At 35.5% G+C, this 26464-nt stretch overlaps 1 protein-coding gene across 5 annotated transcripts in view; it reads right to left on the reverse strand.

The window, feature by feature from the left end:
* Positions 1-26464, reverse strand: part of AKAP9 (A-kinase anchoring protein 9) — a 113994-nt gene that overhangs the window by 76328 nt on the left and 11202 nt on the right. For 2 of the 5 annotated variants that reach the window (XM_054060706.1, XM_054060702.1), the window contains exons 2-5: positions 14537-14806; positions 7181-7225; positions 881-934; positions 291-461 (exon numbers count right to left, since the gene is read on the reverse strand). In XM_054060706.1, coding sequence (XP_053916681.1) covers positions 291-461; positions 881-934; positions 7181-7225; positions 14537-14806 — 540 coding nt within the window. Of the gene's footprint in view, positions 1-290; positions 462-880; positions 935-6270; positions 6334-7180; positions 7226-14536; positions 14807-26464 lie in introns of all 5 variants that reach the window. The other 3 variants (XM_054060701.1, XM_054060703.1, XM_054060704.1) reach the window with 3 other exon arrangements.

Raw genomic sequence — 26464 nt, forward strand, 5'->3', positions numbered from 1 at the left:
CTTTTTCTTGAAGAAAATAGTCATTACATTCCTGATTTGAAGAAAGTCACTGTGAAGACAACTGGAATTTTAGTCACAAAATACTGAGAAAAAGAACACACAATGGAAATGCCATTCAAAGAAATAGAGTGCATGGTATGTGACTGAAAGAAATTACATATAATTCTACACCACACATTAAATGCATTCTGAACAGCTGCCACTAATTGTGAAATCTTTCAGGTAGGTGATGCTTTGCATTTCTGCATGTAACCAAGAAACAAGTAGAAAGCAACGTAAGGTAATTATACCTGTTGCAATCCTTCTGTACCATATGTTGCCCTCATTTCTTCCAGCTCTCTGTTTAGCTCTTCAATCTCTTGCTGTTTCCCAGCCAATTCATTCTCCATCACCTCCAGCTGCGTGTGAGAGTGCTGCATTCCATGCTCATAACAAATCTCTCCAACTCCAAATTCTTCTTCCTAAATCAATCCAAGTTCCTTAACATGCCAATTTTTTTTATGTTTTATCACAGTAAATAAACTCAAATATTAAATTCTGTATCAAATGCAACCTTAGTACTTTGACATACAATACAGCATCAAAGGAAGATATTATTGCCATGGTAACATTCTTCGTTAGTTTAATTCACACCTCAGAAGCACTGACAAAAAGCATTTCTGTGAGTTCCGCTTTATCATCTTAGCCTTAATAGAAGTACTAAATTATTTTGCATTTCAAGTTTAATGATACACTATATTAATACATAACAATGCAGATGCAGAGCAGAGCATGCAAAATAAAATATTAGTCAGCAACATATTTTTTTTTGTTCAAAACAAATTGTTTGAGGATTTTAGTATTCACTATTAATATTACAATTCAATTTGCAATACTGTACCCTGATTAAGTCTGCAAGAATAGCTGTTCTTGTCAAAAAACTGCAACCATTTACCTGTATAAAGACAATTTCTAAATACATTATTTGAAATAAAGCCTGATTTCTATTTTCCATTCTTTTCAATCTCATGTGATTATTCCTGCAGACCTACAGGAATTTTTATGCTACAAAAATTTATTTCATTCGAAATACAAAACAGCTTTATACATATTAAAAGCATCAAAATAAGCATAGGTAACAGGTAAAACCCTCCCCCCAAATTGCAGTAATAGATACTACTGTATAAAAACAAAAACATGTTACAAATTTAAACATCTAGAGAAAACAAAGGAATTCAAATTTAAAGGTCAATGCAAAGCTTTATACTTTAAATGATTAAAGTGCAGTACTACTGCATTTTAAATTATATGGTTAATATTTCTATATAATACTACATATAGTTATGCTCTCTAAAAGGTATTTATACACAAGTTTTATTATATCTGAAAGTCATCAATCTCTCAATAGTGGCTGGAAGACAGTATATCATAGACTCTCATTCTCACTTTGAAGAAATTTCTCAACATTGAAAAAGAGCAGAAATTATACATTTAACGTAAGACATTTGAAAAAAATTCCTATTTCACTCACCTAACACTGCAACCTCTTTCAGCACCTATGAGAATTTTGGTTCTACAGAGCATGCAAATTAATAACCATTAATCTCCAACATGCAAGCACAAACCAAACTAGCAGATACAGGTTAAAAAAAAATCCAAATGAAAAGAATATACTGTATACTTATGAGTAAGCATAAAACAGATAAACATAAAACAGCAGACCAATGTTTTAAAACGAGAAAGCAACAACAGCTCTATTTCCCCTCAGAACTGTTTATTACATCAAATCCAGACACAAAAATAATGGTACTTAAGAAGGAAAGGCATCATGGCATTTCACACTCAAATACTACATTTATATCAAAAAAAGAAGCTATACTGTTCAGACACCTGCCACAGTCTAGATGAGGGTTTATTTACAAAGGACTATCACATGCCAGAGCAAATCAGCAAGTCACCTGACATGGAAGAACAGTCATAAATGGAATCAATACAGTCATTGTTTGTATTAAGAGAATGAATATACCTGCATTAGACCAGAATTTGCAGAACTGACACAGTGCCCTTTCAATTCCTGACTTCCTCAGTTAAAAAGGAAGACATCACAAAGAGGTTACTACCTTATTTTAGAAAGAATGAAGAAAATTGCAGCAAACAGCAGCCCAGGCAACTCACAGAGGTACTGCACAACATTTGCACATTTCCAGATGTTCACTCCGCATTCAGACATACAAGTGTCTACACAGCGCCTGGCATTAACGTCTTTCCTTGGATTTTGGTGCATGTGCCAGATTAATAACACTAGTAGTTTAACAGAATCTCTATTATGAAATAATACTTCCTCTTTTTTTAACTCTTATTTTATTTAGGCTTAATCCACAAAGATGCAGAGTATGATTCTTATAATCTGTCACAGTGGATACAGTTCTCTTCCTGTGAATCATTTCTGTGGGCAACAATGAAAGACACTCAGATGTCTTATAACAAGAACTGCTAAGAAATACATAAAAGCCTTATCTCATTAGATGTTTGAGGCTCCTTAGCAGCTGAAATTTCTACAAAAGACCTTTTATTTATAAAAGAAGCTTTGCTATACACATTCAAAACTACTGTCTGGAACTTCGGAAATCCTTCCTCATTCCACAGGAGCTCTTGGATATCACATAAGTGAACCACAATAACAACGTGGTAGTCCATGCTCTTTCTCATCTGTTACCTTCTCCTTTCAAATGCCTTATGGCAAATTGCAGGCTGAAACAAGACAACAAACTGCACTGAAATCTATGGAAAAAGCAGCCAGACCACCGCAGCAGGGCGCTACACTGATGGGAGTCTTTCGAGCGGCCTGGCAACTTCTGGCATAACAGAAATTCTGCTGTGTCAGAGCACACAGACATTTGGGGCTAAGTTGCTAGCTTCAAAATATCTTAATTTAAAACTAATTTTTAACTCATCTGCAGTATATGAAGACTGCAGTCCAGATATGAACTCCAGTGTTAATACGTGCCTACACAAGGCCTAATGCAGCTGAGTTTCACCTCATGGCCCCAGTGTTTTACTTGTGTCAAGATCTTCCGCAACCCCGTAAAAACTACTGGTGCAGATTATTATAATTTCTTCTTTTAAAGCTTTGCAGTTCACCTTTAATGCTGAAATGTCCTTCTGCCTTAATGCCTTATGATGTGCTTAGTTACACACCTCATTTAAACATCTATAAGAAACAAGCAAACCACACAACATTTTAAAATAATGGAAGCAAGGAGTAACAAGAGCTCTGGATAAAATTGCATAAACAAATAAACACAAAGTAAGAAAAAAAGAATTTTACAACACATAAGCTACCCAGGAGCAACTGTTTTGCTGAACAAAATACATGAAACAACTGAAAGTAGTGGAAATCTCTCAGAGGATGTTCTGTCTGATTTTTCTCCCTTGCTTGTATTTTCAAAATAATTCACAAAAATAGTATTTACTAATATAAAGTAAAATATAATTTAGAGACTATTAACTACAAATAAAGGTATAATTCATACTGCATTAGTAAATACATATTCTTAAGATAAATGACAGTAATATCCTTCTGGAGAAACAGAAGGAAATCCAACTTCCAACACTGAATTAAGGCAGCGATTCATGACAATTGCCACCAGAGGTCAGGATTAAATTTATGACATCAATGTACTCCTTTTAATGTTCCTTAGACCTTAGAAGAACTGAAATTATACTACAGAAACAGCAGTAATAATACATAACATGTAACTACCTATAACATTAATGTCGGTACTACAGAAATTTCCCTTTATATACACAAATTCAGCATAAATCAATGCATACTGTTTAATCACTGAACAATGTAGAAAATACACTAAAGCATGAAAATAATATAACCTATTACAGACTGGAAAGCAGACTTCTGATTAAAAAACAACTTTGATTCCATAGTACAAACATACAGAAATATCTGGAATGGATTAACTGTCTAACTTGTTACAAAAGGCATGCTGGTCCTATGAAGGATTTATCAGTCTTCAGTTTAGCCACCACCTTTGATAGTGTAGGCATTTAGAGAGCTGGCAGAGCAAAACTGAACAAGAGACTGTACTTATAATAAAATTCCTTCAAGACAAGAATTCATATATATAAACTGGAAAGGCTTTAGATTGCTTTACTTACAAGGGCCATGAGTGTAAGTAGAGCTTTTAATAATAAAGGAACCCTACAGCTGACATGACACATATTGAAAATTCAGTTCCTAAAGCATACACATCCTTAATCACGTTGTTTCCTCATTGTAGACACTAACCAACTGTAATGCACTGGAATGAAAGGGAGCTTATTAAGATAGTAACTCTTACCACTTGAGTTTGTTCTTCCCAGATCATGTTACTCTTAATAAATTCTGTGTTGCCTGCTTATGCCCTAGAAACTAACTCTTCGGGAGTAAAAAGTCTTTTTGTAGGAATGAGAATAAGAAGTGCCTAGAAATGCATCTGTCATCGCATTTTTGAGGAAACCTGCAATTTTGAGGAAATGTACAATTCTTTAAAAGGCACATTCAGTCTGGCTGTAATTCTGTTGTCTTCAGCTTCTCAAAAATTGCTCCCTTATATACTTCTGTAAGTGCCTATAGGATTCTTTAAAGAATGAAGCAAGGTAAAGTTAAGTGCTTAAATGTGAAAATTCATTTTAAAATGAGAGCTTTGAATTCAACTGGTGCTAACAACAAAACACTAAAAATCAGAATATATCCACAATTATCATGAGGCATTTTGTCAGATCTTTTCTGTAGCCTGCCTCGTAGTGCAAAGGTGTGTTTTCTTGAGCCTTAGCAATTGGTCTCCAACACTCTTTCCTAAAACCTCAGAAGTGATCAAAATTTCTTAGTCATATTTCATTATATATGTAATACATCTGACTTGTAAAAATACATGAACATCAATGCCACTGTCAACTGTTTTCAAGGGTTCATTCTTCACATACTGCATATTCCATTTAAAAGTAACCACATACCATGGTGATGCATATTCTAAAAAGGTGCAGTAAGGTCACAACAGTTGTTCAAAGTCTATTTGCTACACTCTCAATGGCAAATTGTGTGCACATACTGCCCTATCATGTTACCATACATAAAGCAAACTCAGATTCTTTTTGTTCTCTGCTACTTTAATTCCTTGGACCTCTACCCTGCTAGAGCTGGTTCAGCCCCTTGTACCCATCCCTCAAAAAAAAAATCTCCCTCCCTCCTTCCTTCCCTCCTTCCTTTTAGAGCACTCTAGAGCACCAAGACTGCAATCTGCAATCAAAAGTGCCAGTCTCAGATTTTTTTGATTTGCATCATAAAAAACATGTCATAAGAATGATCACAACTGATCAGACCAAGGGTCAATATGGTTTGGTATTCTGTATTTGAATGTAGTCAATAACAAATGTGAGGGAACGTTTTCCTTGTACTCCCCAAGTACCTTCTCCCAACTCACCAGAAGAAAGTGAGAGTACTTATAAACAAGGACAGGAGGAAGAAGTGGGAGAATCAAACTGCGGAAGAGAGGGTCAGGAAAAGATTTCAACCAAAAAGACCAAATCTATGGAGGAAACGGTAACTGGGATTTGACAAGAGGTTGGAAAGAAAAACTACCACTTTCATCTAGGAAAAGCTGAGCTGAACATTAGAAAGAAGAGAGAAAAAGGAGAAGAGTTTTTCAAGAAGGAGGGAGAAAATATATTAAAATAAGAAAGGAGGAAAAAAATGCTTGGATTAAGTTGGAAAGGCTAGGAAAGAAACTGGGCTTCAGAATGACTGAGGAAAGATAAGGAAGAATAGAAACAGGCTGAAAAGCCTACAAGACTGAGCTAAGAAACCAAGGAAGGGGGAAAAGGGGATGGGCAAGGGAAGGTGAAAAGACTGTCACAGGAGTTATTGCAGAGAAGAGAAGAATTTACGAAAAACTAGGGGACGGAAACAGACACAGTCAAGAGAATAGGCTAGTAGAAGGAGCAAGTGAAGACAGAGCATTTAATTCAGGAATGAAAAGTCCTTCCAGTTTTCAGGGCACATCTAGACTGCCCACTGTGGTAACGATTTTACTTCTGCACCATGCAGTGCGACAGGTCAGGGACACATTGTCCGGTGTGTACTCCCTTAGAGTCCACAATAAGCAGCTATAATACTAGTATGGAACAAAGAGTTACTCTAGGGCATAGTCACCTTCTCTTACAAAAGGCTAAATCAAGAGAGGAACAAAGTATTCTACACCAAATTTACTTCAGCCACAGAGACTCATTACTTCATACCGTCTTATTTGTTGCCAAGCTTAAGATTCTGGGGTGTTTTGCACAAGCTTTTAGCACAGAGATCTGCAAAACAAAACCCAGATTGTCACTACAGAAAGAGACTGAGACATGAAAAAGTTTTTTAAACTAGAAGCAATATTTACTGTACTCAGATATTCCATGGCTATTTCGTGGAAGCACATTCTTAGCCTACATCTATGCACGAGGTAGTCTTCTACTTACAAACAAACTTTTATTTGGCAAGATCGAAGTTCCATATATCCTACTATCCTTCAATGTAACAGAGATGATTAGTAGACGCAAATATGTGGCCGGTTGCCCCTGGCCAGCAGCTAAGCCTCTCCACAGTCACCAACGTACTTCTCTATCAGTGGGATGGAAGAGAATCGGAAGGGCAAAAGCAAGAAAAATTCATGGGTTGAGATGAAGTCAGCTCAGTAAGTGAAAGAAACAAAACAAAACCTCCAAACAACAAGCAATGCAAAGACAATCACTCACCACTTCTCACCAGCAGACTGACATCTAGCCAGTCACTGAGCAACGGCTGATTTAGAACTCGTTAAAACATAATCAACGTCTTAAATAGTTTCCTACAGAAAATTAGTAGAGATTATGCAGAGCCACAACTCCAATGGCACAGGAACCATACAACCATAACAATGACACTGTTATAACAGTTCATATATCTACTGCATTATTGATTATAATAGCCATCCTGTTATGCAGTTGACATAATGCTTGCTTTAATGGTACATTACTCATACCAGCAATGACATGCAACAGCTTTGCCTTTAGTATCACACCTGCTCTTTCTTTTCTTCCCTTTTTTAAAAACAATGCACAGCACTGCAGTAAACATGTAAAAGAAAAAGTTGAAAAAAAGTTAGGAAAAGCATTATTTCAGTCTTACCTCAGAACTGTAATCTTCTACTGTGGTGGAAATTTCACTTTCTGGCTAAAATAAAATATTAAAATATTTACCACAATGTCACTCCATAAATATATTAAACAAGACATTTTCCATCTGTTTCTGAGAATGTAGACAATATTTGAAAGTATTGCAGTACACACTAATTTGATTAGAATATATTAATAGAGAAAGTCACCTTCACTTCCTTGAAATCCCAGTTTTAAAAGAGAAAAGCTTAAAAGGTTACTCGCTGTTCAACTATGATCACGGAAACATTACACTTACTTGATGAAGTCCTCTAATGAAAATACAACCTACAGCAACAAAATAATACTTGGAGATTTATTTATTTTTAAAAAAGGGAGTACCAAGAAAAGGACTTTTCAGTTATAGATGGATTTTACCTAATTAAGATGATGTTGACTAGCATTTTAAAACAAACACTCATATTCTCCTTCAGCTTCCATGGAAACCAAGGAAAGGTAAAAGTGATCACGAATAACAAGGATAAAGACTCAGATCTTGTCATCTAATGAACTGGAGCAACTAAAGGTACAAAACCTTAACAAATTAAGCATAAACAGGCCATGGAAGATGCTTGAATTAAATACAGAATATCTTGATGAACTAAATACAACGTATCAGGTTTGAGAATCAAGAAATTAGTAGGAAAATATGCAAAATATTCAAATTATCTATATAAGGTGCATGATTGGGGAATAAGTAAATACCCTTCTGAACTTGAAAAGTGTAACTTTGAGTTAAAGCTACTTTAGCAAAAACGAAGTGTACATAATAGGCCTTTTTCAAAATTCACCTAACACATTAGCCAGCCTCACATTAAATCAGTCACGTCTTTACACTGTATTCTATCCAACTTATTTCCAAAGGGACATAATCAGTTTTGCATTAGTAGACATGTAAGATTTGGAACTGTCAACTGTGTTTTGGTCCGCAATTTTTTAAAAAGAATTCTGCCACTCAGATCTGCTGGAGCTCTGCAGCTTTTACAATCCCAACATCATTAATTCTACATATTTTGAATCCAGTACGACAAACTGATTTAAAATATGAATGTGGAGGCCAATATTCACATAGTGCACATGGTTTTAAAACTTCAGAAGGTCCATCTTAAAAATAAGCCACAGACTCAAACAGAAATCAAAATTATGTTTTAAAACTACAGTTTTGTCAAAAGTGTTTCTACTGTGGAATACACAATTAGAACTTATCAATATGTAATTTTTATATAAACATATATTTTATTAATATTTTATTCATATAAGTGTACACTTATATGCTTATTTGTATATGTACGCATATACACAGCAACACAAATATTACATACTTTTTATAGTCTATGTTCTTTGTCTAGGATGTCCTCTGAAAGGAATAAAATCAGGGAAAACCACATCGTTATTTATTTTCAAAATAAAGATAACCAATGTATGGCCATATTATCCCACAGCTTTTCATGGTTTGTTCCAATTCAGAAGGCTTCACAAAGAAAGATTAAAAGGATTCCTAGAGAAGCTCAAAAATATTCTTATACATTTACATATTTAATTAGCTCTAACAACTCCTGAAGTTCTTTATATAGCGCATGAAACACAGACACTTCTCCAACATTAACAAACCCAAGGATAAGTAGTCTGATTTCTTATATAGCTTTTCCTTGCAATGCTTTTGAATTATAGAAACTTTCCCTTGTTTGTGAGAAAGACAATACATGAATGTTTAGATCATAAGATAAACTGAAACATAGTAGATAGTCACAGTAGAAGGTAAAAAACTTGTGGACTGAAGCTTAGATTAGATGGAGAAAATAAGACTGCTCAAAGGAAGGTAATTACTGAAGACAATTCTCTTAATTTTTTTTCATGTTAATGTGGTCAGATCAGAGATTTTTTTGAAGATTAATATGTTGCTGGTTCCTTCTGAATACCAATCTAAAGTTATAAAAAACTAAAATAGTTTTCAAAAAATTATCAAAACCTACATAGTGCTCCATCAGTTCAGGTGTGCAATATCTGCTAACACAATAAATAATCTTTCTAAAATATCTCCTTTGATCCTAGAGAGTTTTTTGGCTATTAAGACCAAGTATTTTTGCCAAGGGATTTATTGAAGATAAGTACAGAAAGATGGCCAAATGAACCCAAGATAAATGGATCTGTCTTCTGTGCTAAGGGGTTCATACAAACTGCTAAAATTGGTTAAAAAGACTTAAATCCTATGAGCTCACACATTAGATGTCAACACTGTAAGACTTAATGCTATTCTTTCCCTGTCAGAATCAATAACATTACAAGTAGTGAACATTTTACAGCCACTTATGTTGCCCTCCAAGCAGCTCTGCTCTGTTTTTAAGACCTGACCAACCTTATTTCAAAATCCAGTTCTTTCCATTATTAAGCCATCCACTCTGTACGCTTCAATTCTTCCTCGGACAACAGAAGTAATTACATTTTACACAGCTTAGCTGCCTGAACCACAGGGGTCCAGTTTAAAAAGAAACACTTAAAAAAAAATCATATACACACAGAATGTTAGCAACACAACATCTTTTGAAAGGCTAATGCCAACAAAGCCATTCATCACTTCTCTCAGTACTTTATGGAATTTGAAATGGGTTTCTGTTACACTCTGACTTCAGGCTGTTAGTTTGCACATATCCTGCACCTATGCCCTACAGCATTACTTTGCTACAAACAGCTGTTCTCTTCTGGCAAGATGCCTTGATTATCTATTTAATATTTTCTTCACTGACAATGTGGTTGATAGCTAAAATACAGAACAACATCTCAAAGACTCATATACAAAATTGGCCACCAGAAATGAAAAGTGATGAAAAAAAGTCCTATGATGAAAGCTTCATAGGACACGGTACAACTTTTAGCAAGAATGGACATCCACTATTAAACTACACTAATTGCAATGTATGAGAACATGAAAGAGAAAGAACTAAGAACATGGAACAGAATTCTACCTGAGGTAAATTATTTACTTTTTAATGGCTTCAGTGTAAACTGTTACAAAAATGCAACTACAGAATTCTGGATTCATTCTGTAATGTGTATTAGCCAGAAGCTAAAACAAGTTTATTTTAGCCTGGCCAGTTTCACTTGAGTCACTAGCGATCCACAGATGATCACAACCTAAGTAAGACTAATTAAGATGACTGCAACTAGGAAGGAAGGCAAAGAGAACATAAACTGAAAATCCCATTCATGAAACTCTCTCATGTCATCCTGAAGTTTATGGGTCTTTATTTGCCGAACATTCTGAACATGAAGCACTATTCTTAGATACTACCTCATCATGCCTTTCTTACTTCCTAAACCAAAACCAATTCAAAGGTATGTATTCCCTTGCAATTTATAACCCAAACCGACTTCAATCATACTTAAATGGAATACATCTTAGTGGAGATAAACCACTGCCAAAACTGAATATAATCTGTGATGAGGTACCCCACCTGTTAGTGTATAAATTTCCTGTATCAGAAAATATCATCAACAGAGAGGTAATCTAACCATTTAATTAGGTTTCTATTCTTTGTTCATATGGCCTTATAAATATTTAATCTAAAGTGAAATACCCTGTACATCTGCAAAGACCATTCAATACAGGTGATTTCCATGTCAGTAGATCTATTCTATATTAGTATTTACAGAGAGAAAGGAAGGCATCATACCAGAGGTAGTCTTATGCATCAAAGAAAAGTGGCACGACACTCTGGCAAATTTTTGGCCAAACAGTGAACAGTTCTGGTTTCAGTCAGAACCACATGCTGCTACGAATCTATTATCTTTGCTTGTGGCATTGACTTTAATATTCAATAGAGCATATACAAATATTTGTTTATCTTCATTCTCCAATTTCAAAACATTTTTCAAATGGATGCTAGATTATCTGAAGTAATTGGGTTAATTTTACTACATTTTATTTTTCTGTACTTTTTCCCAAATCTTCCACCTTATTGTGCATCCCAGAATATCTCTTCTCTAATCAAAGCCTTTGGTTGCTCTTTGCTTTCATGTTTCTATCCCAGGAATGCAACACCTACTTTCACCACCTTAGCCGTGTTCATTTCTCCCTACTGCTTATGTTTCCACATTTTTGTTACTTTGCTTTCTTAGTTCTTATCAAGAATCCTACCCTCTGTCTCTTCTGATCCTCGCCTGTCAAGCCTCAGGCACTAACAACTGGATTAAGTTATAAAGATGAAACAATGAACATGGAGCTATGAACTTTATTATCTACTTGAGTAAACAGTTAAGCTATTCTTAAACTATTACTAAATGGATTTGTACTGTGAAAAATAAAATTTGAGTTACTAATCCAACCTTAGTCAATTAGCAGGTATTCTTCATTACAGAACTTAGAACTTTTCTTTTCTAAGAAGCTTTGTGTAATAGCTTTTACTACCCAGATGACTCAAGGACAATTTTACTGTGCCATAGGTTAATTTTTTTTGCTTTCCTGGCATTAGTATATTCTTGCAAAGCAGTCTACTCCAATGCATTTCTTCAAGACTCCTCAGAGAGGGTGATCTCTGCAATTATTTACCCTGAAAGCGGCTTTTGCTTTCTTCCATTTTTAATTGCAGGACTTCACAAAAAGAAGCAAACCTAAACCCAAGAATTTCATTGATCCAATTTATTTCCTGGGCTGTGCCTCCTAGATTATTTGAATTCTCTATACAGATTTACTCCTCTCTGGAAAGGAAGTCCTCTGACTTCAGATGGCAATAAGCTCCCAGAGGAGTACCTCTACTTCACTTTGTTATTCATATTGAGTAAGAGAACCCTTTGTTATGGTATTCAGACATGTTATTTGTATTTGGACATGCTAATTCCACTATGGACTAAAAAATCATACAAGAAAAACTGCAGTGAGACAAACTTCTATCTACAAAATAACCACAAAAGAGCCCAGTCAGGATTTTTAGACAGACAGACAGTATAATCAGATGTTCTGAGTCTATTTTGTGGTACAGAAAGAACAATTCTAAATATGAATTCCAGTAAGAGATGCAATAAGTAAGTGGAGTCAAAATCTAGCCAGAAAATAATCCTGCATAATGCCTCCAGTAATCTTGCCCTACTCTCCTGACACAGCAGCCTATAAAGATTTAACACAGGGTGAAAAAGCAAACAGCTCAAAGAAGCTGTCTGTAATTCTCTACTGCAGAGATTAGCCTGAAACTGCCTATTACATTGGCTGCCATTTCAACTAAGCAAGCTCTAATCCAATTACTCTAATACAAGCTCTCTGTCCAAACCATTGCACTTAAAAGGCTAAAACCAGGAAGTTATGGTATTCATTGATACTACTTCAGAATTTTTCCTCTTTTATTAATACAGCACAGATACAGATTTTAGCAACCACCTTCCAACTCCAAAATACCAATTACTTATTTATCATGAATAAGCAGGCCATAGACAACATGCAACAAAGAAATGTGTTTTTCAAATTGGGAGCAGCTTTCTCTTGGTAGAACTGCATACTGGCTTAAAAGTCACTAAGACATGATTAATTCAGGACAGTCAAGCTACAATAAATACTAATCACTGTGCTTATTCTTTTAAAGCTACATTTTAAAAACAAACAACTGTCAACCTATCTACGTTTGCTTAAACATAAGTTGCTCTGCCAACAAGCAGACTTCAGAAAAATCCTATCAATGTTAAGAATATATTTATGCGTGCAATCTTCAGCAACCGCAGCACAGACACATTTTTTTCCATTTTTAAAAGAACCTATGTCGTGTACTATTATAATTCAGAGGCCAACATAGACTACTAGTGCCAACCTGATCTAATTAGACCTGCTTTGAGCACAGGATTGGACTAGATGACTTCAGAGGTCCTTTCCAGACTAAATTATTCCACGATTCTGTACTTTACCCCATTCCTCCAACTGTAGAAGAGAAATTTATCCTGACTGACAGTACATCAACAGAATCCCTCTGTAATATGCAATTACGATGTACTTCAAGATATATTTGGTTAAGAAAGTTTCTTCATACAGTTATTATGTTTATGTTGACTATAAAAGCGTTAGAACAACAGTTTAAGTGACTCTCTCTAAAAGTTATCTGCCCTAGCAGCCCTCTCTCCTGCTGCATTTCATAAACTACACCTTTCTCTTTTCCTAGAAGGCAAGAGTCTCGCATTCACTCATGAAAACAGTCATTCTGGTATTAAATACTCTTAAAAAAATTGATTACCTCTTCCAGGAAAAGCTGTGAGTTGAACAGTTTTATTGAGTTACTACAAGCAGTTCTGAAGTCCTAACATGAACTTTGTAAGTATGAAAACCTAGCTATTAAAGGCATGTATCTTCAAAGTTCAAAATACCCAATGTCTTGAAATACAGTAGGTTTAAAATAGTAAAATAAATGGATCGATTACTTTACACGTTTTTATTCGCATATATGACTTAGCCTGTCTTCCCCTCTACTAGGGCAAACTGGGTTTTTTTTAAACACAAATGCAAGAAATTTTTTGAATAGTATGATTTCTCCATTACTTCTCAGCTGCTGAAAATGGGATAGGGGAGCCAAAATAGTTACAAATGGTCCACACTACCACAGGACTGACAAATCAAAATGCAGAGCACTAATCTGTACTACATCTCTCAGAAAGGACTGCTTCGCATGCACAGAGCCAGGAATCTGCGTCGAGTTGCTTGTTCATGATGCCACTCGCGTTGTTTTAGAAGCATTGCTTTTAAGAATGGAATAATCTATTCTGTAAATAATATCAGCATCTCTTGTCCCTAGGTAGATATATGGAACAACATATGACATCACATGAATTCATCTCCACTCAGAAATGAACTGGACTGCAATCTTCCCAAAGCATGTACTTTCACCCACTAGCAACCAGGATTATATTTCATTATGTAGTAAAAGTTTATTAGCCATCCATTTCTAAGTACTGTTCTCTGAATTCATTCCTCCTCCTCATTAACCAGAAAGACTCACATTACAGGAAAGATGTTTAGCTTTGCATTTTGCTGTAGCCACAGCTGCAGTGATCAGAAATCCAACCTGTAAACTTTTAATAAAACAAAATTTATGCAATGAAGCAATTAAAAACCCCAAGTTTTTGCCCATTTAGGGAGTACAGCAATACCAACAGACTTTCCATTACCTACACTTTACTGATTACAACAGAAAACGTGATGCCAGTAGGCAGATAGAAAGCACCATCTCTAGACATATTAAAGACAGACAGAGGAGGCAAGGAAATAATAGCCAAAATCTCATATAATTCCTTTATTCTCACTCTCAAAACTAATGGACTATTTTGCCCTCACAAAAGAAACAGCCTGAGACAAACTTACCTCAATGCCACAAGTCTGGCTGTGTTTGGTAATTTCTCCACTATGTAAAGTCCTGGTAACAGCAAAGTCAGCAGCAGCAGCAGCAGCAGCAGAAGTGGCTCCCCTTCGACTGCTGGAAATGGATGTTTCATCACCTAGAGACCGATTAATATCAATCCCATCTTGTATTGATTCATCATCTTTGATGCTTGCTGCCTTCTTCTTCTTTTTCTGCTTCTTTGATCCATTCTGACCATCAGTTTGTGCCTTCCGCTGCCTGAATTGGGCAAGCTGTACAGAAGACAATATCTCGTTAAAGGTGAAAGTTTTCCTCTTCATTACTAATGACATCCTCTATAAAGGCTTACCAGCTCTTCTACATAAAACTTCAAACTAATCACTACCGAAAACAAGTTGCAAGTCAATGCTGCATTTCTGAGACACATTCAGACTATTTTCCTGTTTACACAGTTTGCTTTAATATAAAACCAAAAAGTGAGCAAATTACAAGATGCACTACCTTGTAGCAAAACATGCTGATGAACATAAGTCACAGGTGAGCCAGGCACAGAGTTGAAAAACCAATTAGTTTGTAAGCTATGTAAGACACTGCCTTTTGAAGAGATTATCACTTTTAATCACTTCATAGTGCTTTACACAAGAAAATCCATTTAAAATATCATTTTCCTAAGAAGAACAGAATTTCTGTTCAAGAAAAGAAAGCAAGGCACATTTTACCAATTAAAATACAAAATTAAACAGATCCTACCAATAAAACCTGGAAAGAAAAATCATTATCTTCCAACTGAAAGGTCCAACATTAATTGCTACAGTATGTTTTATAAATGTAGCTGCAATGTAACTATAAAGCATGCAAATAAAGACCCTAAAGCTTTAAAAACTCTTTATAGCTATTAATACCCAAGTATCATGTATTTTTTACAAATCTGCTGCAATTTTAAGAAAAAGCTATAGAAAAGATAACACGTTTGTTCATTATATTCACCACTCGAGAAAGCCAGGCTTCCATCCAACCTCTTCAGCAATGCCCAAATCTCACAGGATGCACGGATCCCCTTTCCCAGTCACTGCTCGGTTACAATGCGAGCCATCACTTGAAGTGCTCCCTGGTTCTCATCCAGCCCCAACACAGGTGAGAAGCCCCAATCTAAATAAACGCATCACTGACAGATCACTTCTGACTTCTGGCTAGTTTACGCTTTTCTTCCTTTTAGCTGTATTTTCTCATGGGCTCCTTCAGCCTCCTCTCCATTATTAGGACGACTGACAGCTTGGCATACGGCTCCTGCTCTGTTCACAGGAGGAGGACCTGAAGATTTGCTGAGCCAAATATGCTCACCTACGTATTTAATACTTACCTCCTCCCTACTAAATCCCTAATTAGTTCAGCTTCATTTTTTTTTTCTGTTTTTAAATAGGCAACATCCATTGTTTCATCAAAAATCTAATAAAGCTTATGAACTCAAAAAAAAATGAAAAGAAAAAAGAAGGGATGGTCTCCTTCTAAATTCAAAGTTTAAGGAAAAAAAAAAAGAAAAGGAAAGAAAGCACAGATTTAGCTTCTCAAAAATGGGAAAGATGATGGTTCCAGTTGTCTCCTTACAATATTAGTATATTCTCCTGAAACTGCAAATTGACCTCAATAACGGTTTTCAATTTATCCCAAAGACAAGAATAATTTTCCAAATGTCACAACGACATAAACCACACAACCTGACTTCAAGGGTAACTACTGAAATTTTGCGTTATTTCACTTTTTATTTTTAAATAATGAAAGACATGCTGTATCACTGGTCAAGAACTCTCTTCCCCAACTTGATTGAAACCTTCTGTAATGGTAAGTTAAGTTGGCTTTTTTAAAGCAGCTTTGCAGTCTTTATTTGTCTACAAAATCAGATGTGTGGTTCAAGGACAAGTGAATTACTCTGTGTCTCTCCTCTCCTCAAGTATTTTGCATATTTTAGCTGAGGCATCTGCAAATGCTAGATTTCTCTCATTTCGAAGTTAAATTGTCAACTTTCACTTTTTCAGAATTAACAGATTCAACACTACTTGGCAGTTATAAAAAGACCTTATTTTTTTCTGCTCAGACACTGATGAAGACGGGCACATACAAAAGCTAAATGCATGAGCAAATTAAACCATTATATTAGTGTATTACGCAAGTTGTCAACTAACAATTTCTGTATGCATATGTCGTATTTTGGAAATAACTATTAGTGACAGATGCAAGCACAAATAATAGGACCTTTTCCTCTGTATTCCACAAACTTTGTAGAATTAAAACTTTCGTTAAAACATAAAAATACTTGTAGATTTTGTGTTTCTAGGAAAATAGTCATTCCAGTGTGAAAAAATGTGAAACAATACAAGCTGACACTACTATACATTCCTTTACCCTGTCTTTCAGGCACATCAGCTTGGTAATGTCAAAACTAAGTCTGTGGAGAACTCAGCACCACTTCTATCAATTCTAAATCTGCAGTTTGAAACAGTTCAATGCCAAGTCTCTATTGAATTGCAAAAGTTGCAAGTGAAAGCAAAAGATTTAAAAACAGGGGTTGCTCTTAAGAGGAGGAAGAATCCAAAACCAGAAGCTGAAGGACACTCAGAACAGTCTCTCTGCATTAATCTGCCTCCAAGAAATGATACAGAATGAATACCTTACCCATGGAAGGCATCAGGAACATAGTCTGCCTTGATGCAATTTACCATCAGTTTTCAGATGTGCTAAAACCTATCTAGAGCAACTCTTCTTTCACCACCTGCATACCTGCAAGGACACTGCCTCTACCTCTTCCCATTATGCCGATAGGACCCTGAATCCTAGGAGCAGTACTGAATCATGTTAAAAATTCCATCAGTATTTTCCAGATTTCGCTCCTTATCCTTGACTCTCCGCTTTTGCATCTAAAATGATTAACAAACTGCAATTTCCAGCTCATTGGTTTTTCAAGTCCTGCTTCTAGGTGAACAAAAGCAATCCTCTTGGAAACAGACATGTCTACTTTATAGCAATTTAAAAAATTGTATTATGGAGTCCATGTTTACTGTCTGAATTATTTCTATCAAATATCCAGTGCACAATTAAATTCTTAATTGTAATAAATAGAGGTTTCAAGTTAAACTTTGGTAATTAATCTATGTTGCTTTCCCATAGACGTATAACAAGCTACAACAGAATTGTGTAAATAGATTTAAATGTTTACTATCAAGTTTACTATTTAAATGTTTAAATGTTTACTATCAAGTTTACTATTTAAATGTTTACTATCAAGTTACTATCAAGTACAACAGAATTGTGTAAGAAGATTTAAATGTTTACTATCAAGTTTCCAGAAGTGCCATTTACAACAGCTGCTCAGTTCCCTATTAGTTGAAAAAAGGCAAGCGACTGGATGTTAGCACTAAATTCTGTAGATACACAAGATATGCTGCCTGTTATGAACAGTAAAATACTGTTGAAAGTCGCAAGACTAAAATAGAGCAGCACGCAGATAAGGAACGGGCTTACTTTTAAAATAATTCTCCACAATAAAATAACAATTGAAGAGAAGAACTTAACTATTTAGAGGATATATTTAGTTATCTAGTTTTAATTATAAGTTCTTTCTACTTATCAATCTATTATGCATGGATTTTTACATGGCTTTGATTTAACAGTTATTTAGGATTTATTAATAGTTTTGAGATTACAAGATTGGATTGTATAGGTTTTAACAACATTTGAACATCCACCAAATTAACAAAGTGATTCAACGGAATTTACTATAATCAAAACAGCAACTTACTTAAAGATTCGAAAACAGCAAGGTTTGTGTGACACTTACTGTGAGGTTAAATCAAATCACATACACACAGAGATATATGGATAGCCAAACGCACAGAGGTATGTCTATGGCCAAAATTTCCAAAAGTACTTACTTTTAATGCATAGGCATTCTCAGTGGAAGGTCTTTAAACCTCAAAGAGTCTACAGCCGACCATCCTCCAGGTATTTTGAGGCTGTGCCTCAACACTCCAGTCCACTGCATTTTTACAGAAGGTAAAGACACAATGGGAATTCATTTCCACAACATATCTGCTTACCATGGGTCAGCAAGTGGCCCAAGCAGGGGGGAACGCACCACCATAGAATCCCAAACCAACATACTAGCATCAATCCCCCATCACAGACTTCAGCAAAACTACAGATACCTGGTACAATATTACCATAGTTTTTAAATACTGATATTCTTCAGCTAGCAGAAAGTCAGAAAAGCAGCGAAGAGTCAACTGCTATTAGGAACTAAATACCCTTGAGACAGAAGGGAACTAACTTGCAGAGTAGTGGGGAATACTTGTGTAAACCATGGCAATTATGACACTTAATGTACTGCTATAACTACAACAGTAGCATTACTTATTTATTCAGCTATCTTCAGCATATTCTGACCCTTGGCAATAGTGCCAGCAATCTGGATTGCTGAGATACGCTGTCTACTGATTAATTTCAAATACAGTCTGTCTGAACTGTTTCTAGAGTAGAAACCATATATTAAAGTTGGCTCCAACAGAAAGCAAAACTTTAATCTCCCCTTAATAATTTAAAAATATATATAAAATATCTGAAGTAAAGCTGCAACATTTAATCACTGCCCACACATCAGGACAAGAAAATACTGAAAAATCCCATGAAAATTTTAGAAGTTAAATTCATAAAGTATGAATAGCTATATTTTCGTTTCATGTGTCTAACAGATTTTTTAAAACAGAAACACATTAAGCTCCATTCAAAACCAGATGCCACCTTAGGACTGCTCATTATTCCTTAACATTCTTAGACTAAGTATTAGATCTGGATAGTCACATTTTCAGAGCTACTACAGTTAACAGGAATTGAAATTGCTTAGTGCCTCTGAAGAACCTTGTTATGAAATCAGATAAACAATGCTTGCTGTTCTTATTGTTTAAAAAAACAAATTCTAATTGCTAGGACAAGTTTATAGGCTCCAAATTCTGTACAAGTACATTTGCACAGTCATACTACACATACCTGCACACAAACATTATTAGCTTCAAATTTAAACCTACTAACATCAAATGCTTACATCTCAAACTCAATGCCACACAGACACCTCTTACACAATGAACAGTGTCTGTTCAAAATCCCTGTATCTTTTTTTAACTCATATTTAAACAAGAAGCATAAAAGGACAAATGTGAACATAAAAGGACAAATTGAAGACTGACGAGAATAAGGAACCTCAGAAAAGCTGCAACAGGCAAGTAATTATTCTTTTTCATTTCTACACTGTACAGTAAAAGCACAAATGGAGATCTACATCATGGTCTTGCATTTTCCAACTACTATAATTTCACAAGATGTTCCACATACTGCTTGAACACCAGCTGAATGTGTTCTGCTCACAGAAGGGGACTTGCTCTTTGTTAGAAATTCTCAAACACCCTGGTATCCAGGCAGAAATGTTCTGTGCTGGACCAGGTCACCTTCAGATCACTCAGTCAATGACAAAGACTTCTGAATCTTCTTGTGTATAGCCCAGAGTGGTGGTTAATGGCTCAAAGTCAAACTGGCAGTCCTATAATATTCCATATCTTTACAGATAACCTGGATGATGAAACTGAATGCACCGTAACCAAGTTTTTGTGTGACACCAAACTGAAGGAAAAGCAGACATGCCAGAAGGAAGAACCACCATACAAAGAGAACTCAACATGCTGGAAGACTAAGCCAACAAGAACTGCACGAGATTTAACAAAAGTAAACATCAAGTCCTTCACCTGGATGGAATTATCCCACACAGCAGTAACAGCTGCGGACTGACTGTTCTGCTGTGTAGCTCTGCTCAAGATAACCTGGGAGTCCTGGTGGATAGTAAGCTGAATAGGAGCAAGCTGAATAGGAGCAAGCAGCATGCCTTGGTAGCAATGAAGAGAAACGATAAGAAAGCTCTTGGAGATTACTCTCAATGCCTACTGTAGTAAATGCCTAGATATGAATCCAACCACCTGTACACAAATTTTGTGATTAACAACTTCACAGTACAATTGAAAAGACCTTACACAATCCTGTGTTTGATAGCAACATACTATTTGAGAGTAAAAAAACTATTGGTTATTTGAGAATCTGGTCTTGCAATAAAGAGGAAAAAGGCCTAGTGAGCCAAACAAACAACTGCAGCTTCACTGCTTTGATATAAATGTTGCACTTCACAGCAGAAAGCATAGCCTAAACTTTCTAGCAGACTGAAATTCTCTACCAGAGCAGTATCTGTAATTAAACACATGGAGGGTAGGCAAATGTGAAACAGCAATCTATTTAAAGTGTTGCTTGGGGCTGGCCACAAACACAAGTGCCTCAGGTTTGTCTGAGAAATGGGTATTTGTTCTGAGTAGAGAGTAATTGCTAAAGAGCCCACTCTAAGCTCTTTCTGAATGTATAACATGCATTGTGGCAGACCATATTATACAAGTGATAACCGCAATGTGTCCCAGACTCAGACAGACTCAGCCTGCAAGTGGAAGATGACACTCCGGCACATCACGAGACTCATGGAAGATCATAAACAGTCCTGTGATAGAAAGGCTCAGACTATTCCAAATGCTGTAAATTCTCATCATCAAATGATAACAAGGTACAATTTCTGAATGATTACTCAGAGTGAAAGTAAAACCAACATATTTAAAGTAAGACTGACTGCTTCTTGTCTTAGAAGCTGAAGGATTAATTTCAGATTCACCTGCTCTAGTAATGACAGGTCACTACTTTCCATGACCATAAGGAAGCAATTATTGCTACAAAGGCTTTCCAGTGACACAGAAAAGCCAGAAGGCAGGGCCCTGGGACGGGATTAATTTTGATCACCTATAATGCACAGATATGTCCCATTTAGTCTTGAATTAGGTGTCTGGCAAGCGAATCAGGCCAAACCAAAAGGGCGAACTGGTATATGAATTTTGGACATAATTCAAAAGATGGAGATCTGTTCCAATTTAAGTTTTGGGTTCTCAATTCCACCTCCACCTGTATAACTGAAAAAATATCACTGGTATTTTCATTTAGTTCACTCTTATCTGTGAACTAATTTTATGATTCCAATATACAGTAACATGCTGTTGAAGATGTCCCGGCTTACTGCAGGGAGTTGGGCTAGATGACCTTCCTGGTCCTTTCCAACCCAAACCACTCTATGATTCTATGATTTTCACATTCCATGCCAGTAGATAAGAGGCCCTCCAAAGGGATAAGGAGTAGAGTCTGGAAGACAGCAACACTGAGGTTTAGGTTACAGAGCCTCAGCTAGACTGTTAAAGAATCATTTGTTATTAAGCCACCAAGCTTTGCAACAGTTTCAGAGTTTGCCCCTAAAGATGTGCTGAACAGGCTAACAGATAACTGTATTAGAGGAAAAAGTGGCACTTTGTTGCTTTTTGTCATATTCCTAAAAGATCTAAGCACTAACTTCCAAAAGGTAGGAAAACTTACACTGCTGCCTTCATCTTCCAAGCTCCTGATGCCTATACTAAGAAAAGCATAACTGAGACTGAGATGAATGGAAAATTATCCAATACAGAGGATAAATAGACTTCTTTCTAGTGAAGTCAATTAATTCTATTCTATTCTATTCTATTCCTCTAATCAATAAATAGTACCTAACTCTTTCTAAATCCTGAGATAAAAACCTACAGAAAGCAGTGAACTGAGCAAGCAACTGCAAATATGTACAACATATTATGCCACACAGCTGAAAAATTCAAACTGTAATTAAAGAACTTTGCAAGTTTCAATCTGCTTAACTGTTGAGTCACATGGAGATTTAGTTTATTTGTTCTGTTACACAGATGCTGAATTTACTAAATGGGAAATATTAGCCTGAATGAACAAGAAAATAACCACCCAGGAATGAGCTGTTTCCGATCTACTCATTTGTATGTTGCACTCACAGTCAGATTTTCCCAAGTAACAGGAACATGACCTTAGAATGTCTCCTCTTATGGAGACTTAAGTGGTTCATGAGTATTAGAGGATGCCAATAAGGCTACGAAAATTTCCAAGGAAGAAATGCTATATTTTCTACCTACATACAATTTGAGAGTCTTTCAGCTTCAAAAACAGCCACTCTGCACATCTCTGAAGAAAACCAATGGAATCACCAAAATTACAGTTACAACTGAAGTACCACAGAGGACAACTGAGGACAGTAAGAGAACGGCACGCAGTGCAAGTGTCTTCACCTTTTTAGCAGTCTATATAATGTTAGAAAGTACTGTTGTCAGTGCTAATAACCAAGGGCACTGAACTTGAATGAACCCCTCCAGATGGCACTGTGAGCTGGAAAGCTTCAGAATTAGTGTGGTTCTGATCTGGTCTGCTCTTCCATGTCTCAGGAATTTAAATAGGAACAGACCTAGGAACAGCTAAGTTCATTACAGCTGGGTTATTTTCTGGACAAGGCATGGAAGTTAAGTAAGTGCATGACAATACTCTCAAGTCAGGTTACAATGACAGACACAAGTACACCCAAGCACGTTTCAAACCCAGACTGCTTCAGGACAAGCAATGTTTGAACTAATGACTATAAAAGTTGCCTGATTGGTCTCTTAACTTACTTCTACATATATGATTTATATATGGCTCCTACCTACTTTTTAACTTTACCCTTCCATACTGACTGCTGTATAACTGCCTGATTAAAGGTAATATGGCACAGATTAAAGTAATACCTTCAAAATACACTCGGTAGAAAAATCATTAGACTGAAAGCCATAATTAGTACAATATTTCATAAAGATAAACTCTTAAGCAAGCTTCAGCATTGACATTTTTTGTAAGGTTGTACAATTACAAATTTGACTAAGATTTTAAGTACTTTTTTCCCAAATCAACTCTTGATGAAATCAGCCTTGAGAAACAAGTTATTTTCTGGAAGTAAAAGGCAGATACAGCACTCCTTAACAGAAGGCAAAAAGGAGACAGTCTGCACGATACTGAAGCATTAAAATGATGTATTGGCTTCCAAATTTATATCCAATTTTTCTTTCAACATTGTGTTTGATTCAAAAAAATTATAATACTAGGCTTTACGTTCACTGCAGTTGATTTCTATAAACCCAGTGCAGTCAAGTGGATTACAACAAGGATCTATTTTACTCATTCTTACTTCCCGAATCATACTTCATGGACTATTCACAATGAGTTATAAAAACAAAGCATACAGGAGAATACCATACACCACAAGAAAGAGAAATAAAGAAAGAAGTAATGCATATTCATAGATAATAAGCTTCACCTGGGATTCAAAAGAAAACTTGTTTTACAGCATGGTAGCAAATTAGTGGTCAAATATAGGCAGTAAATCATTAATTTATTCAGAACTTGATTTTTTTGAAAGAAGCACAGTCATCCGCCACATGTCATTAAGTATGTTGCCTTACGTACCACTAGGAAAAAAATTACTGAAAATCTGATCATTGTTTATGTATTTATTTCACTTTATTTCTTCTTAAAGCAACTGTTTCAGCACCTGTTCTTAAAAAGCATACAGTCACATCAGCTATTTAACTATATGTAGTTAAATCAACAACTGGAGGCTTATTTAGTCAATCCCTGGGAGTTCTTTCATGATAACAATTTATTTTCAGAAAACAACTGCAATACTGTAACAGGGTTAAACATTGAGTGCACTTATACCACTACATTAATTCAAAAGAAATTTCTTCCAGAATAGGAACAATCTAAAAAGCAATGATTAAATTGCAGTAATTAAATACTACATGCACCCAAAATGTTAATAAATCTCTGTCTTGTTCAGTAATCTTCTTCACCTGCTTCCCTTCTTTCCCCAAAAATAACCTTAGCAAAACAATCCTAAGACCACAAGCAATGAAAAATTGAGTCTACCTGTTCCCTGAGCCCAAACGCCAATCTAAATTTCTGTGATAAAAGTTTCCTTTTTGTAAAAAAGAAAAAAAAAATCATTTTCATGTCTAGTACTTAGTAATTTTTCTCCTCAATTATCATTTTTCTCCTTTTTGACTACACATAACTGCAATTTATCCCTGAGAGAAGTAATTACATTTAACAAAGCAGAAGCTATATTTTTATTTTACAGTATACCTAAAGTCATAGTATGTTGTAAAGTAAGCTTCAGAGAGAGAGTACACTAACTTTACACTAGCTAGCTAAATATACTAATACAAAAAAGTTCTTATACCATATCTTCAGATTCCTACTATCATTCAGTTCTCCTAGGACCTTGATAAGCTCCTAGCAGCCTAGCAAGAACAGAGAGCAATAAAAGTTATGAATTCACATCCAAAAAAAAGTGAGTTTAATCCTCGTTTTTTCTAGGATAGAGAGGAAAAAAGAAAAAGTTATACAGGTCACTCAACTTCATAGAATGGGCAGAATAACCTTGATCCTTCAAAGAGGAGATCACAGGCTTTCTCTAAAATCTTCTTTAACTCTGGGCTAGAGCAGACCCAAATACTTTATGAAGCACCACCGAAACAACCAAATCTGACTTTATGGTAGAATGTTGTTCAGTAACAGCAAGAGAAAGATCTGATGATGTCAAATCTGATTTTTTTTCCTCAGGAAAAGCTTTTAAAAGTTGCCACTACCACAAAATACCATTGATTACTTAATGAGAAGTTACTTGAGAACAAATTATTCAAAAGCTGGCAAAGAGGCCTTTCATACTATTAAAAAAAAACCAATCAAAATAGTTCATTCCAAAAATTCCATACTACAACTTGGCAAACTTATACAGACTAGTCAACACATGATATTTAGACAATGTGATTTAAAATATCATGTTATCTCTAATTCATAGACATACAAAAATCATAATCTATAGCCATCTCCATCTGTGCTTGCCAGTTAGAAGCCAACTATAAAAATACAGAAGTATGCAGAAGCAACAGCTGCCAGCATCTCCACACAGTGCTTGTCGATCAAATTACTGGCAACCTGCAAGTTTATATTTGTAACACAGACACTTTATTCCACTTATTAATTGTATTATGTGTTTGAAAGTTAGAGGTCAACATTTTACAGTTTTATAAAGACTGATCTCTTAACATTAAGTTATAAACCCACAAAATATAAAGCTTCCAGAAGGAATGATTTTCACATTTCTAGTAATAGGATCCTAAACATATATAAAAATATAAGCAAAACACTATTAAATTTATGTTTTCTACTGAGGAAAAATCACCAGAATAAATTCACTTCCTCTAGTTTTATGGCATTCTGTACATCAGTTTGAGTGGATTCCTAATAGATACACAGACACAGCTATATGGACATTACAGCCCCCCTAAAAAAGGCGTTCTTCCTACCTCCAGTAGAAGAAGAAAATAGCCAAAAATGACTTATTTTGGAGAGTATAGAAAGAGCAAAGCACTATCAGACATTACCTTAATCGCTTGTCATCTTACAATATTACATCCCCAAAATGCATTTTTTATATAATCCTTTTGTTGCACAGAGCAGAGCAGCTCCTTAGGATGTAGCAGAGTACTGAATTACTGAACATATGCTTATGTATTTGTATTTTCTGGGATTAGTTTTATGTTGTGTCTAATTCTGCACTGTGAAATTGAGTCTTTGAATATGATGCACTCAATGAAAAGGAGTATCTTATTTCAGTTGCTTGGAAATGAAAAAATAGCATGTAACTATTTTTACAGAATTAAAATAGAATTTATATGAAGTGTTAAAATCTGAACATTCTTTGGAATAACTAAAGACTAAAACAGGGTATTTGCCAAATATGAGTAAGTAAATCTGAAACCCAGTTCACAACATCAGCAAATAAATACAAAGGAACTGCCTCCCCCTCACATAATATATGCTGCAATGAAAAAATTACTTGGGTAGGAGTTGGGGAGAGGTGAAAAATAGCTGTATTGGCTTCCAGC

Source organism: Cuculus canorus, chromosome 2, assembly GCF_017976375.1.
Source record: "Cuculus canorus isolate bCucCan1 chromosome 2, bCucCan1.pri, whole genome shotgun sequence".
Lineage (NCBI taxonomy): Eukaryota > Metazoa > Chordata > Aves > Cuculiformes > Cuculidae > Cuculus > Cuculus canorus.